General features: G+C 32.3%; 3 protein-coding genes across 3 annotated transcripts; 1 reads left to right on the top strand and 2 right to left on the bottom strand.

The window, feature by feature from the left end:
- Positions 1–1,003: 1,003 nt before the first annotated feature.
- Positions 1,004–8,154, bottom strand: LOC131847710 (protein hairless). Its single transcript, XM_059197344.1, has 3 exons — positions 7,575–8,154; positions 3,694–5,169; positions 1,004–3,059 (listed from the first exon to the last, which is right to left on the bottom strand). The coding sequence occupies exons 1-3, from the start codon at positions 7,747–7,749 to the stop codon at positions 3,031–3,033; spliced, it is 1,680 nt and encodes a 559-aa protein (XP_059053327.1). The 5' UTR covers positions 7,750–8,154; the 3' UTR covers positions 1,004–3,030.
- Positions 8,155–8,866: 712 nt separating this feature from the next.
- LOC131847571 (eukaryotic initiation factor 4A-III) lies at positions 8,867–12,035 on the top strand. The gene is made up of 5 exons (XM_059197162.1): positions 8,867–9,140; positions 9,231–9,566; positions 10,467–10,689; positions 11,186–11,440; positions 11,630–12,035. The coding sequence occupies exons 1-5, from the start codon at positions 8,990–8,992 to the stop codon at positions 11,880–11,882; spliced, it is 1,218 nt and encodes a 405-aa protein (XP_059053145.1). The 5' UTR covers positions 8,867–8,989; the 3' UTR covers positions 11,883–12,035.
- Positions 12,036–15,409: 3,374 nt separating this feature from the next.
- Positions 15,410–16,448, bottom strand: LOC131847645 (ubiquitin-conjugating enzyme E2 J1-like). Its single transcript, XM_059197265.1, has one exon. It carries the CDS (start codon positions 16,260–16,262, stop codon positions 15,507–15,509), a length of 756 nt encoding a protein of 251 aa, XP_059053248.1. The 5' UTR covers positions 16,263–16,448; the 3' UTR covers positions 15,410–15,506.
- Between the last annotated feature and the right edge of the window lie 232 nt (positions 16,449–16,680).

Below are 16,680 nucleotides of genomic sequence, written 5' to 3'. Positions count from 1 at the left end.
TTTTGTTCAACTGTATATGTAAGGTGAAATATTTGATCAATATTAGTGCATCACTCCAACTCACTACAGTCGAAACAAATATACTGAGGGTTGCTACAATATCAAATATATTGCTTCTATTATATATATTTACAAGGCAAAAACAGGTGAAAAAATAAGTGATCTCTCAATCTTGTACTAGATTACAAATCATTTTACTGATATACGTCACTATATAAAAATTTGTATATAACAATGATGCTTATTTTATATGGTATAACAAACCCTCGTAGAAAAATACTAATGGCACTGTAATGTACTTGAATCGTAGAGGCAAGACAGCCGCCAAAGCATCGATAAGCGTCATGGTGTATGGCTAATGGAGTACTGAGATTCCTCAGTTATACATGTAATACATAGTTACACGCATTTGCGGAAAAATCTTGCCATATACAGTACATATGATAATAAAAGTATTATTTCTGTTACTGATATTTTTCTATGATTCAGATACTACCGTTTTGGTGGACGTTTCGCCTCTTACGTAAAGAGTCGTACTAGGAGATTGCAGTTACTATACTTATTCTCCAATTAAACAACATAATTAATATATGCAACGACTAAGGCCCAACACAAATACTGGGCCTTTGCTTTATACACTTAGTACTTCTATCATCTATTAATTTATTAAAATATAAGAAATCCCGAAGCATAAACAAGAAATATTTCATCGTTATAATAAAAATAAAATATTAAATAACAAAGATGAATACGATATTGGAATCTGAATAGATATCAAGCATTTTAATACAGTTAAATTAAATTTTATATTTAATGAATGCGACTTAAATAATAATATTACTTCCAAACTTGAGACCATTATCAACTGCAGTAAAGATACTGTAAACATTTGGCCAGTTCACAAGTTTTTAACATTTAACTTTAACAATTCTTTGCATGGAATTATTATTGAAAGAAAACCGGAATGAAATTATGTTATATATATATAGTATAATTAATGGTATAATATATATTATATAAAGTATTGAAAAATACATTGACATTTACTCAGATTCTTGATTAGCATGTTTACAGTATTTTTGAAAAATACTTTAAAGCTAACGCAATTTACACAATCTATTACAAATTAAAAAAATTGTATATGCTTCGTAGGAAGTAAAAATAATATGCAAATTAATAAATAAGGTTCCCTCCCGAAAACATTACAACATTGGAATATTGTTGTTATCTAACTGTACTCAGAATTAAATTGAGCATCATCTATTACAGCTACACTTTACACTAAGTCAACTTTGTTGGCAGACAGATTGTTACAGTAGGCCTCCGATTACTCAACTATTTTATACAATTCCATTAATGATAATATTACATCAGAAGTCAGTCCCTTACCATCGTTTAACTTTCCTTATAATACATAACCCCATACTTCAACTAAATTGCAGTAAACTACCTCTATGATTTAATCTCAAAGCCTATACGAGGTCCTTAAGGAACGTATGTGCGTAGCAAAGCGAAGTGGCACCACACAGGACTACATACATAATTTAAACAGTAGCTCAATCTGGAAAGTGTATTAGACATTACAAACAAATACGTGAAGTATAAGGAAAAAATACAATTACCTTCACCCCACCACAGATCAAAACGATGTCACTGTTACACAGCATTGTTTATAATTATTGTATTACTATGTAACGGCTAAAATATTCCAGTATCCATGAATATGGACGTTATCCATCTAAGAACAATATAATTGTTTTTAGTTATCCTCTGCAGTGGCGTTACGCGACGTGACGCGAGGCAACGTCAAGCGACGGCGTAACTCACACTCCGCCCGCGATCACACACGTTGCCTAAAGCACTTTACATCGCGCGTTGGCTTCACAAAACCTACTATATATATCACCCTCCGTCTCCCTATGTAATAAAATACTCATTACAAAAATACTGTACAATTACAATAATTATTATTTGAAGGTAATAAATTCTTACTGATATATCGTAAGCGATTAATTGCTCTGATAAAAACTACGCCGCGCCTCCATCAATAATACACCATTCACAAATTATATACAATGTCACTTATTTTAATATACATGTTACGTAAACACACATCCAAATTTGATCCCAAAACTGTAGTCTTTATCTCGTTTTTATTTTCTAAATTAAATAATGAGATCGAACATAAACAATATGGAATTTTGCAAATGAGTAAGGAACAGGTTCGATTTTAAATATAATAGTAATATTGCATAAAGAGTAGAGCACTAGCTACACAAATTATGAACTATTTTAGTAAATTTGGACGAACCCACGAATTCCTTTATGATTATATTTTAGATCATAAATATGTTTATAATATCTTTATTTCTCTCAAGGCACTGATTATTAACAATTGATAAACTGTTTATTTTTGTATTTAGATTGTCTTAATCTCTTATCCTAAAGTAATAGCCAATATTAAAATATTTCAGCAGTACAAATATGTCGTATGAAAATACACACAAGACTCTGCATACATACATCTATACTAAAATATAACTTCTCAGTGTAATATACATTAATTTGTAAATAGATTATCGAACGAACAGTCGTCCGAAAACCACAATTTATACAAAAATATTTTTTGCTCGTTTGCAATAGAGACATTTGTCACAGTACATTTAGATCGTATAACTACGATAAATATGGGTTAGGTGGGATGTAATTTTTGGACTTCTACACGCGCCAATCGTTTAGTGACAATGACAATGGAATGTTAATAAGACATTTTAGCATGACACCACAAGTTTACTGTTCGAACTTGTTCGCCAAAATTTGTTATGTATATTAATAATTTAATATTATATTGCATTACTCTAAATCTTTGATCACCCTTCAAAAATTACGGCTACAAAATATAATTTGTAGTTCGTGTATGGAATCTCATTCGCTTGTCCAGCAAAGTAGATCAAACTCATTAATAAAGAACAATCTTTGTTTGTGTGCTCAGTCTCACGTGTCAGATTTGCGCCAATCTCGGCCTCTTCTTCAATGCTTCGACAAGTTCAGTGGCAAATCTGAAATGTTAAAATTTATTCATCTTTATAAAGCTATTACAGTAGTGTATTATATATCTATACATATAAATAAAAATGGACTGTTTGTAGTATTGAAACATAACATAACATTTTTTACAAGTTTTGTCTGTCTGTCTGTTTGTTCCGGCTGATCTCTGAAATGGTTGGACCGATTTCGATGGGGTTTTTATTGTCAGGTAGCTGATGTAATAAGGAGTAACTTAGGTTACTTTTATTTTAGATATTTTTTTATTAAAATAAAAATAAAGTTAACTTCCACGGGGACGAAGTCGCGAGTACAGCTAGTAATAAATACAAGCGTTAACAGAAGTAATTGTAGAAATAGTAATAATAGAAAATAGAAACCTCCTTGACAAGGAATAATACATGTCATCTGATACTCACAATCTCATAATACAACACTGTCAATATATGTATCTATGAAAAGCTATGTAGAAATATATTTTATTAATAAAATTAACCTGTAATGTCTTTATCTTTATAGTGACAAAGATAATAAACAAGACATTTCTATAATTAAAGAGATGAATGGCTAATATAAAAAGCATAAGCCATCCTTAAGGTAATTAAAATAATAAATTGAGTGAACAAAATACATAAAATCTCAACTAACCTGAAGTGGGCTCATCCTTAGGTATGTGGTTAGTAAGGAGCGGGTGTGGCTGCGGCGCCCATGGACCCGGAGGCACCGCTGGCGACATCGGGTAGTGCACCCACAGCGGCCGGTACAGTGGTGGCACGTAGCCGTACGGGTAGACGTAGCCCATCTCGCGCCAGTCGTCGCGCGCACCGCCACGGTAAGGCCCGCTTGGGCCCACTCCCACTCCTCCCCACTGCCGCGAACTTGAACTCGTACTTGCCGCGCTCCCGTATGGGGACGTTGGAGCGGCATACGACCCCCGAAATCGTGCCAATTCTGGAGGCGGCGGTGTTGGTGAATCGCGAGACATCGGCCCCTGTCCGGGCGATCCGACCAAAGCTGAATACCGATACCGGTAGTTGTCAGGGCTCGGGCTCAAATCTGGGGAGTTAACGCTCGATGGCGACTCTGTCTTTAATGACGGCGGATAGGAGTGTGGCGATCGTTTCGCCTCGGGTGATCGCCGTGTCGGACTCTCATCTGGCATACTAAGCAACGAATGTATGCTGTAACTACTGACATTCTTCGAAACAGGGGTTTCGCGTCGCGATACCGTACCATTGTGGGAGCGTGCTGGCGACTCCACTGGTGGTTTATGCGACGTATGGCTGGGCCCCGGCGAAGGAGGGTATGATGCAGTGCTCAATGCAGGTACGGTCTTAGCCCGCCGTTTCGTTCCTTGATCTTCCAGACTGACTCTCTCCAATTCTCTAAGAATTCGTTTTCTCGGAGAGACCATCATATGCTCCTGTCGACAGTTCGCTAACTTTACATTAACTGGTGCCGGAAGTGACGCAATCTTCTCGCGTAGTTTATCGACTATTCGTGTGAGCAGTTTACGCCGTATAAGCGGTCTAGTCTTTTTATACGCTCTTAATTTACGATACTGATACGGTTTCTTAAGTTTCATATGATAATATTTCTCACGATCAAAATCTGTCCATCGATCATCATCTGAGGTCGTGCGTGGCTTTACTGCAACCCCATCAACTGCATCCTCGCTTTTACTTTTGGCTTCCGGCGAACCAACGTCGCCATTCCGTTTTTTGTTGCATATTCCATTACTCAAATTCTTCCTAGAGTTGCTACCGTTGACTAGTGCATCCAGGTGACTTATGTCGTAAGGTCTCCTTCTTTTGACGCGACTAACTGCATCGATGGCAGTATTGTGCAGCGTACTAGGCCTGCAATAGTACATAGCCAGTTCTTTGGAAACATTTTTACGTGGAGCAGTTTGCTTCCAGCAGTGATCACGCTGCCACGGCGAGGATTGCACGGAACTATTATCGTCTGAGACACTGAGCGAGGCGGAAGGCGGGTGGGCGCCGGCTGGCGGCGTAGGCGGCGCGGCAGCCGGTGGCCAGAATGTCTTGCGTGGCACTGACACCCACCCCGCGCGTTCACCCTCACGAGCACATCCCCGAACCAGCTCCAGGATAAATTTGCCATCTGGAAAGTAGAAATTACAAATACATTATGATACATTCAGTGCCACACATGTAATGTATATATGTGTAATACATTTATGTATTCATTATGACATGTAAATAGAGAGACAAATTTCTTAGCAATCTATTGATTCACAGTGCAGAAGCATGGTCCATTATGTGGCAGAGACGGAAATTCATAGCAGTTCCTGGAACTTGTAACCCTTATTACTGATTTATGCACAAGATCTTTTAGAAGACTGTAGTGCTTTTGCTGGTATACCTCTCACTACCACTTCAATGTGCATATAAATTAACCAGTTAGTCATTTTTAATATATATTTGTTACAATAGGTACACCTGTAAGCATGTACTATGATTATATTGTTTTGTAATATACTATTAGACCTACAATGATATTCATTGGCAGTTTTGTTCTAATTATATAAATTTAAAACAGAGTGTTTGATATTGTGTGTGTGATTGATTTTTTTTACTTACAGCACTCCAAATATCACAATAAGATGTGACACCCATGATCCAAATCATTCGCACTCCAGAGGACAAACATATCATGCCCTATCCTGTAATTTCACTACCTAATTTCATCCTATAACAGAAACACAGCTTACCTAATATACTCAGGCAGAATCGTTTTACAGTCGTACCTCTGGTAAATAGGTCATACAAACATCTCCCTATACTTCTCTATTACTTATACATTACCTCTTTATAAAAATTATATGCTATTTAATAACCTGTCATTTGTTCTATATTTTATGTACCAGTACAAAAATTATAATTATAAAAATAAAAAAGAACTTTGTAATAAATTTAATAACTTCTTAGTATAATAAAATGTAAAATGTCAATAGATTATATAGTAAAATCAATATTGGATTTGTGAATAAAGACCTATATTATAGATGAGAAAATTCGTGAGTATGAATGTTTGTTTCCTTTTCACACAAAATCACTAAACTAATAATTAAATCGGTACATAGATAGATTTTGAATTCTAATGCCATATATCTAGTTGCTAAAGAAATAATACTAAGCGACATTACAACAGTTAATAGTAAATGGCAACTTATCAATTCAATATCAAATTTACAAATGACCTGTTTGTTTGTAAAAGAATAAGAGTTTGTTTAAATCATTACATACTATAACATGTCATGATGCCACTTCAATAATAACAGTCTCCATTTATTGTTAAAACTAAAATGTAAGAAATACACCTTTCAAATTAATGTATTCTATCAAAGTGTTATGTCTTTCTTTGTGAGAAAGTAATTTAAAAGAAAACAAAATAGGATTCTAATATCTAAACTGCAGTAATAGTATTTATTATGACTTGGAATGATAAACAGTTTAATGGCCCATCTGATGAAAGTGTTAACCATCTTCTAAAGACTTGAATAGAATAATAGTGATACTATATAATAGTGTAACATAACAATTTCTTGTTCCTCAAGTAACCTCTGTGTTATAAAAAATCACAAAGTTATCCTACAATAGGATATTATGTTAAATGATGTCTTGCATGCTTGTATATGAACCATTTATCATTGTATGAGATTGATACATTAATCATATTTTTTATAATTATACGATTCTATGATTATTATCACTATTTTTACCCTACTAATAAACACAAACACAGTATAATGATGTGAATATGTATAACATATTTTTTCTATTATAATAATAAATAAATATCTGACAGTTCAAATAATTACAAGTACATTAATTATAATATAATAAAAAAACATATAAAACATTTTAGTTATAAATGTAGTCAGTCATTTATGAATGTAGTGTAGTCAGTCAAAATAAATAATAGGAACCATATACATTAAACTTATATTTCCATGCCTATTTATAATCTTAAACATCTTTATAAGTAATAATAAAGTTGTTTTGGAAATATCATACAATATTTCACATGTTTACAAAACAATATCTGGTTTTCAATGTTTATCTGCAAATAGCAATGAGAATTATATGTAATCAGAATTCTAAATTGCACTTAATCCAATTTATATGCCATAAATCCCCAGTTCTTTTACAAATAACAAACTGTTTTGTTAAAGATTACAACTATTCTAATTAATTTAATAATAGTGATATGAAAATATTTACAAAACACAAAATCTGTTTATTTCTAATAAAAAAATATGGAAATAAAGACAAGTACTGAATGTTAAAAATATGATTGGTTCCACTGCAGTGCACAAGCTCCTTACGAAACACAAACAATAGCACAGAGGCTGTACTCAGACAATTGGCAATGGCTCAAATATGCTTATGTATGCTTATCAGAGCATGAATGACTTTCTCGTTTTTCTTACACTTCACAGACCAAATAACTTATAAAGGTGTATAAATAAGTTATATATGTATATTGAACCTTAATCAACTGACCTTTGAAGAATTTGAGCCGCCCACCAGTTCCAGTGAAAGCAGAATTGTGCACAGCAGCATCTTCACTAGCACCCTTGCCACTACTGTTACCATTTACGCCATGTCTTCTGTCTACTTCTTCTGTCATTTTGGAACATGTTGTCAGAGTTGTGTTAGTTCCTTCCTGTATATGCATTTCATTTCTGACCGCTCATACAGCAAACGACCAACACTTTAGTCCGTACACTCTCGCCATGTCGCACCGACCAAGGAGAATGGTGGCTCGTAAAACAGTCGCGGATTTTGATCGACATTCAATATTTCCGTCACAGGCCTCATCCTAAGGCCACCTGCGGATTAAATGCCAAACCAAAAGTTTCGTATAAACACATTATCGACACGGTGACTACTGAATTGAGCCAGTGCTCTATAAACTGATTGATCACGTTTCCAATGGCACTTTTATCACTATTTATATAAGTAAAAAATGTACGGCGATATCAGATTTTCTATATTAATTGGGCTCACGACACAGTTCAATAAAAGGTGTTCGTTTTCAGTACATAGTTCATTCACACCCAGCAATGCCCAGCATCCATTTTGATTCGTTCAAAATCAAATATGATCGTTCTTTTTGTGAAATCTGAATGCGTTGTTAAATGCGTTTAGATATCACTCAAGTTTAAATATAGAAAATTCTTCATGGAAGATTATAGAAAATAAAAAAAATATTATATTCTCAATAAATTATTATTTTTAATATTTTAAATATTTGAAAATTAATTAGATATGAAATATCAATTTAGCTATAAACTGCAATTATACTATACTTTTTAGAAAGTTATTGAAGTTGTAAAGTCCGAAATCAAATAATTAAACGCCTTTGGTTGCGTTCAAGTGAAAAATACTTGTATTAGGATTGTTATTGATTCATTGTTTAGTCTTTCACAGTTAAATAAAGTAATATAGGCAATAAACAATATTTCTGATATCTGATTTATTATATCTGATTGATATATTTATCTTTAACGAAAAATATTATTTGAGATACCATAGTGAAAATGGGAATGCTACTAACTTACTCTTTCTTTCAGCTTCAACTCGTATGATAGTAAATATTTTGTAAATGCAAATTATTATGTCACTTGTATAATAAAATTTATTACTTATGGTTGTAAAGTAATGGAAAATTGGAACTATAATTAAGTAAAGTTTATTCAATTTAGTTTTTTTTTATTATAAAAATAGTTCATTCGTTTTCATTATTTCCAGTCTCTGATCTATGACTTAGTAATTTCATTCACTCAGTTTCCCTAATGTCATTCATTACATGTTGTATATTTTGTTTGTAGCGTGTCCATTAATTTCTAATTTTCAAAGTAGGTAAGGTAAAATAATTGTAATATCTGATCAGTTTAAAAAATATTCCAGCTAAGATGACTGCTTCTGAGGTATCGTTTAATCGTAAAATTATATCAGAAGATTTGTCGAATGTCGAGTTCGACACAAGCGAAGATGTGGAAGTTATTCCAACGTTTGATTCAATGGGATTGCGGGACGAATTATTACGAGGGATATACACTTACGGTAAGTTGATTTCACAATAATTACTCAAATATAACTGTATTATTTATGGAATAAGGCATTGCATTTACATTGTTAAACCATTATTTTCAGGATTCGAAAAGCCCTCAGCCATTCAACAGCGTAGCATTTTACCTATCGTTAAGGGGAGGGATGTAATAGCACAGGCTCAATCAGGCACAGGCAAAACTGCCACATTTTCAATTTCTATTCTTCAGTCACTGGATACAACATTACGCGAGACCCAAGTCCTGGTATTGTCACCTACACGTGAATTGGCAACACAAATTCAGAAAGTTATCCTTGCTTTAGGAGATTTTATGAATGTACAGTGTCATGCTTGCATTGGTGGCACCAATCTTGGTGAAGATATTAGGAAGTTGGATTATGGTCAACATGTTGTTTCTGGAACCCCAGGGAGAGTGTTTGGTAAGTAACAATATAATAACTTGAATGTTAGAACTAAGTAATTTAATTTTTGTTGCATAAATTATATGACAAATTTAAAGAAGACCTTTATTAAACTATGACTCTACTGGTATATAAATATAAAACACAGCCTCTTATGAATTGTATTGCTATTTAATCCTGGTGTCCTCTACCTTATTGGATGAGAACTATAATATGTTTTGGCAAAAAACCAGAAATGCTGCATACTCTTTTTTTTTCCGACATTAAAAAAAAAAAAAAAATAGAACACAAATATAGTTACGTTAGACTTTATATTTGGCATTAATAAATCTTATTATATTTAATTATTATCTCAATTAATGATTATATGATTACTTATTAGTTTTTACTCATTAACAACCCCCAAAATGCTTGAAAAGGATACAAATACCTGAGTTGGATAAAGTGTACTCTGAGGGTCTTGAAATCTAATCAAAGTACTGGAGGCATCTTTTAAATAAAAATATGTGCACTCACTGGACTGCAGACTTGTATAGTAATTACCAACCAATCCAATTATAATACAATTACTGAATGTGGATATACAAAGAACAGAAAATATATATTACTTTTGTATTTCTGAGTAAATTAAATAATATGTGATAGTTGCCTATAAATTGCCTTTCCATCCAAACTATAACAACCTATATATTGATAGCTATTTTAAAATGCCTAATATAATTTTCTAATTCTTATTATTAAAAATAAAGTATAATGAAAAGAAACCTATGATACTAATATATAAGAAATAATAGATAATTAAATAAATTTATTTTTTACATTTGAGACTGGCAACAGTCAAGCATCAGCATCCCTCCAGACAGACAGACAGACAGTACATTCACTATTTATTCATCTTATTAATACCAAAACTTACAGATATGATAAAGAGACGTGTCCTGCGGACTAGATCAATCAAGATGCTAGTATTGGATGAGGCAGATGAAATGTTGAACAAAGGTTTCAAGGAGCAGATATATGATGTCTACCGTTACTTGCCCCCAGCTACACAAGTAGTACTAATCTCAGCCACATTGCCCCATGAAATACTTGAAATGACATCAAAATTCATGACTGATCCCATTAGGATCTTGGTAAAGCGGTATGTGCATTGTTCTATACTATTGCAAATTCTAGTTTCAATATATGTAGTATGATATTTATAAAGTTGGTATATATTCTAGACAACTCGTAGACATAAATAAATTTGTTTTCATAAATCTACATATATTAATAATAATAAACTCAAGCTCATGAATACAAATGTCTGTATTGTGCTTGGAATTAACTGCCTACAGTCAAACATCCACTTCATATTTTCCTTTGAATGTATCCAAATATTCTTTTAATATCAAAGTCTATTGTTGTGTGATGTTTCATGAGAACATGACTACTATGCATAAATAATTTCCCTTGAATATAAGAGAAATTGATTTTAGTTTCTTATTTCTTGTTTTTTTTTCTTATTTCTTACTTGAATTTATTTATATGTAATTCAGGAATAAGTAACAGCTAATAAACAACTTGCAACATATTTATAGTTGTCAATTTTATTATATATTTTTCTGTGTTAATTTTATCACTATTTATATTCACAGTGATGAGTTGACATTGGAAGGCATCAAACAGTTCTTTGTGGCAGTGGAACGTGAAGAGTGGAAATTTGATACACTTTGTGATCTGTATGATACATTGACCATCACACAAGCTGTTATCTTCTGTAACACAAAGCGGAAGGTAGATTGGTTGACTCAAAAAATGCAGGAAGCCAACTTCACAGTCAGCTCTATGCATGGTGACATGCCTCAGAAAGAAAGAGATAACATCATGAAGGAATTCAGATCTGGTCAGAGGTAAGATCTGTCAAAAGTTCTTATTTTAGTGATTTCATTCAAAGAATAAATAGGGATAGACAAAAATAATATTATTGTTGATTTCCAGTGTTGAAAAATAACATTTAAAAATTATTCAGATAAGTACCTCCTTGGTGAATTAATTGCTTTACAAGTTCTTAGGCTAATATAGATTTCGTTTATTTTCAGCCGTGTCCTCATCACAACTGATGTATGGGCCAGAGGTATAGATGTGCAACAAGTGTCTCTAGTCATCAACTATGACTTGCCAAATAATCGTGAGCTGTACATCCACAGAATTGGCCGTTCTGGCCGCTTCGGACGCAAAGGTGTCGCCATTAACTTCGTCAAGTCAGATGACATCAGGATTTTGAGAGACATTGAACAGTACTATTCTACCCAGATAGATGAAATGCCAATGAACGTAGCAGATTTGATATAATTCCTTAGAACCACACATTACTCAATACTTAACTAAGAACTCTATCGGTGGATGGATCAGTGTAACATTCTTTCTGTAAATTTTCCACATCATGCAGCAAATATCTGTTATATTAAGCCAATTTCATTGAAATGTCTTATTATATAATAATTGATAATAAATTGTTTTATTTTATTGTTCGTAATCTATGTTACAACTTTTATTTCTGTCTTTATTTGTCTTATATATAAAATTCTCTTGCTACAATGTAACTAACCATGGTCCTCTGAAACGGCTTGACCGATTTTTATGAAATTTTATATGCATATTCAGTAGGTCTGAGAATCGGCTACTATCTATTTTTCATACCCCTAAGTGATAAAGGTTGTCCACCCCTAACATTATTTTTTTATGTTTTGGGTAAAACTTTCTATTCATATTTTTTATTGTGTCATTAAAAATACATACAGCCCTAAATTTTCACCCTTCTATCGCCAAACCCTATTTTTTAATAGCGATTACTATGCAATTAAATCGCTTCCGCTGTCTTCGCTTCGATTTTTTAAAATACGCAATATATAGAGTGATTTAAGAGGAAAGTTTATATGTGTAATACATGTACAATCTTGCTAAGCCGGACGGGGAAGCTAGTAACATATATTCAGAAATAAAAGTTGCTGCTGATATCTATGTATATAGAACAGGTACAGAAAGACAATTTTGCCACGTGGTATACTAAAATGTACTCTATGGCCTAGTGGAAGATCATTTAGAATAGAATAGAAAATAATTTATTTAAACAAACTTTGAATAGTCATAGTTATTATTCTTTTAATCTACCGCTCATTCGGAAAGCTGTTTCGTCAAGAAGAACGAGATAGAAACTCGTGTGTTGCTCTTTTAAATAATCATTGTGATTTTACATTTCCAATTTGAAACGTGCGAATACAAACCACCATATAGAATTAAGTTATTAGGTTCAGATATTAAGTACACAATGGGATTAAAACAGTCGTAGTGATTAGAGCAGACCAGTCCCTACAAGCAGCACTCGTTCACGAGTATGACACCAGCTATCACTGCGCTCGACCATATTTTAGGGAGCCCAATGACCCGATTTCTACTACAACTCAAGTGCGCCATCCATCTTTTACTTTACTCTTCATTTTATATGTAGCAATGGCTACATACTAAATTTAAAATTTTCTCATTCCACATCATGAATGTGAAGTTTTTACTCTACTTACAATATATAATATAGTATAAAAAATAAGAAATATAAGTAATAAGTAAAATAAAAAATACATAAATATGTATATACACATACTAGAAAGGAAAATAAAATAATGTGAATAAGTGGAGTATTAAAAAAGCGTAGATCAGTATTGAGATATTTTATACAGCCTAAAATAAAATCAAGATCATGTTTATATTTGTGGTATTATGTAAATAATTCAACAACAATATTTACTTAGCATAATAACAAATTTATTATAGTCGAAATTACAAGTGCAATACAATCTCAAAGCAAAACATACAACTACTGATTACTTACAAATTTACTGTCGAATTCTATTAGATTAATGCTGAATTAAATCTATGGGACTTCATGTTGTTATGTTATACAAATAATATGCTATTTGGAGAAAGCCATTCTGTGTCTTTCTCCAAATAGCATATTATTTATTCTTATGCACATAGTGTGCATATGGTCACATGTTAGATTAAGTGTGTATGGCAGATTAATAAGAAAAAAAAATACTGGACTTAGTATTAATATAAAAGAACAGATAAACCTTTATAGATGTATTAATAAAACTTTGATGCTACAGATGATTACGGTGGTTTCATAAAATCTAAAATAACTGAATAATTAAAAATAAAACATTATTAAAAGTTGGCTTTAGTCATTTAAACATACAAACTATTGGAAATTTGAAACTAAAATAACATGTATATGGAATGTTACGTATTTATTTTAAATTATGAATAGCAATTAAAATTACTGATAATTTTAATTGACACATATTTAAAACTAAATCATGTTTTTAAATTAATGAATTTGGAACAGTTTTAGAAAGTATTCAGTTTATATGTTGCTTAATACAGTTCAGTAATAAATGCTGCAATATCATTCAGTAATATAATATACGTATACTTACAAAAAAAACTTCTAATCATAAACTTTGCAATACCAAAAAACAAATTCAACTGACTTAATTCTTTTATAATTTTGATTAACATATACTTAAAGTAATTGTAAGTAGTCATAAATATATGTGTGATTATGTTAAGTGTTTATAACATAGTTACTGTTGTGTTTGACTAAATTACTACCCCACCTTCATCAATTGTGGGCACCATTACATGCTGGAGAAGAAGGAGAAGGAAATAATTGTCCACTCTAGAAAATATCTCAGAAATTCAGATTTCCAAGTCTGTCTGAATTACAGAAATTTATTACTAATTATAGTTTCCTCCACAATTTCTTTCTTTCTATATAACAATTATTAGTTACACCAATATTGAGAACATTGTTTAAAGCTACTTCTGTATGGTTTACTATAACAAATGGCCAATTCATATTTTCATTATTATCTTTGGTCTCTAAAATTCAAAATAATCATTCAGAAATAAATAATAATTAAGAATCAAGATTAATTCTCTAAAAAATAAGATTACATCAATTTATATTTTCAAAATACAAGATCTCACTCAATTGTCTGACTACATTTTAAATGTGGTCCTGACATTATGATTGTTTCCAACAAATCTTTTTTCCCCTAAAACACTTTTTATAATCCAATGAATTAAATACATAGTGTCTTATTGCATGTTTCATGATAAAAATTTATGGTAGTGAGACAGCCTTAGGAGAAGTTCTAGTCACAGTGTCAGTGAATACAGCTCCACCCGACAAATGGATCCTCAATTGAATTTATTACAATTTTAAAGGGTTTCAAAACCATATATTCCACTAAATTGACTGAAGCTAAGTTTTTTCCAAGCCTATATATAGATATTTACAATTTAATGTATTTGCTGCAATCATACAAAGATACAAGTCCGAAGTATTTATTGTGACTGTATCCAAAGGTACAGTCAATTTACTTTTTATTTATATTAATATTTATAAAACATAAAAGAACATACTCTTCATAAAGATTTCTCTATACATCATAAATAGTTTAAATTAAATTACTATAATTAGAAAATAATTAATATTTTAGTGTGATGTAAATAATCACATCGCAGTTGCCCTCTTTAAGATGGTACAGTGGCGGCCTTACAGTAAACATGATGGTTGTTAAGGCACAAGTTGAAAATTATATGCAAACTTCATATAACAATGTCATTTAAATAAATATAAAAAGTAGGTAATATAAACAATACAGATATTTTATACTATTACACCATATTACATATTTTGGTGTAATAAATCTTAATGTTTACCAACTTTAGAATTATGAAGTTTCATGAGTCTATATTTATTGTTATATTATGAGTTTTACTATATGGAATAATATCATTCATTAGGTAGTAGGTCATTAGTATATTATTTAATATGTATTATCTTGACATTCTATACTGAAAACAATGCATATTATAGTAAACTTTACTTAGAATCTAATGTGACATTAAAATTTACATTTCGGCTTCTGCCATTGTGTACAAAGAACTCCAGCGTCGGTACACAAATATAGCTATAGCTCCCACAAGAAGAGCCACTAGAACCTCAGTTAATTGATCTAAAAAGCTTGTACTAGGCTCTGATGACTCTAATATCTGGGGCTCTGCTTCTTGTACTGGTTCTTCTGGAGGCTTTGGGGCTTGTGGTTCTTCTTCTGCTTTGAATGCAATTTGGTTCAGTGCAGACTGCTCTTCCTCAGTTAAAGGCTTGGCTGCAGTACAGGACAACAGATTTGATATATCACCACACTGTGGACAGGACCAAGTTGTAGATTTCTTTGCTAACATCTTACGTTCTGCTGGTGTATAATCCAATGAGCCAATTGTGCCTTCAGCTGGAGTAGGCATAAATGCAATTAAAGCCAACAAAGCAGTCCTGATAGACCATGATGGCTGCCATGTTTCTGGGTGGTGGCCAGAAATGGATAAACAAATCTTCTTCTGTACTTCGAACCTACCATTAGGAGTCAGGAGAATAATGTGAGGTGGATGCATAGGATATTCTTTAGGCAATAAAATCCTTCCATGGTAAATGCCACCTTCGAAATCAGTACCTTTTGGTCCTTGTACTGTGAAATGCCACTCAAAAAGGTTGTCTTCCAAGGGTCGAGCACAATACTCCTCAGTAGCTTCTGCTAATTCCAAAGCTTCTCTCATAAGGCGTTTCACTCCTGGACACTTTGTATTATATTTCTCTCCCATTTCTGCCATATTGCAGTGCCTCGATCTATACTAGGACTGGAACACGACAAAAGCAGATCTGTACCGACTACAGAATAACACGTAAGCTAATTTTATTCACGATAAAATACACTGACGACAGTTTAGCAAAGTCATACAAGAAAATTCGATAACAATTTTTCTCAAAGAAATCAAACAGGAGATATAAAAATAAAGTAATATGATGTCATAACTGTCACTGTCAGTGTCATAAAAAGCAAAAATGTCTATCATGATTTATCATAGTTCTCTGTGCCTTGAATCTCGATGGATTATCAAACAATCCTAATTCAACGAATAGGGTATTTTTTATACTTTACTCTTTGAACTGAGTAGACAAATTTATAAACAACAGAGACTTAATAGAGTTCCTTATTAAATCTCCTTTTTACACGATTCTTTCATAAAA

Source organism: Achroia grisella, unplaced genomic scaffold, assembly GCF_030625045.1.
Source record: "Achroia grisella isolate CSIRO2021 unplaced genomic scaffold, CSIRO_AGI_Agris_v1 utg540, whole genome shotgun sequence".
Taxonomy (NCBI): Eukaryota; Metazoa; Arthropoda; class Insecta; order Lepidoptera; family Pyralidae; genus Achroia; species Achroia grisella.
This window is presented reverse-complemented; position numbering and strand designations above follow the sequence as displayed.

Coding starts and splice junctions, on each gene's coding strand:
- LOC131847645 (XM_059197265.1), bottom strand. CDS start 16,262: ATGGCAGAAATGGGAGAGAAATATAATACAAAGTGTCCAGGAGTGAAA.
- LOC131847571 (XM_059197162.1), top strand. CDS start 8,990: ATGACTGCTTCTGAGGTATCGTTTAATCGTAAAATTATATCAGAAGAT. Junction 9,567..10,466: donor AACCCCAGGGAGAGTGTTTG/GTAAGTAACAAT, acceptor CAAAACTTACAG/ATATGATAAAGAGACGTGTC. Junction 11,441..11,629: donor GAATTCAGATCTGGTCAGAG/GTAAGATCTGTC, acceptor GTTTATTTTCAG/CCGTGTCCTCATCACAACTG.
- LOC131847710 (XM_059197344.1), bottom strand. CDS start 7,749: ATGCATATACAGGAAGGAACTAACACAACTCTGACAACATGTTCCAAA. Junction 5,170..7,574: donor GCGGCTCAAATTCTTCAAAG/GTCAGTTGATTA, acceptor TCTACTTTCCAG/ATGGCAAATTTATCCTGGAG. Junction 3,060..3,693: donor TAAGGATGAGCCCACTTCAG/GTTAGTTGAGAT, acceptor TTAACATTTCAG/ATTTGCCACTGAACTTGTCG.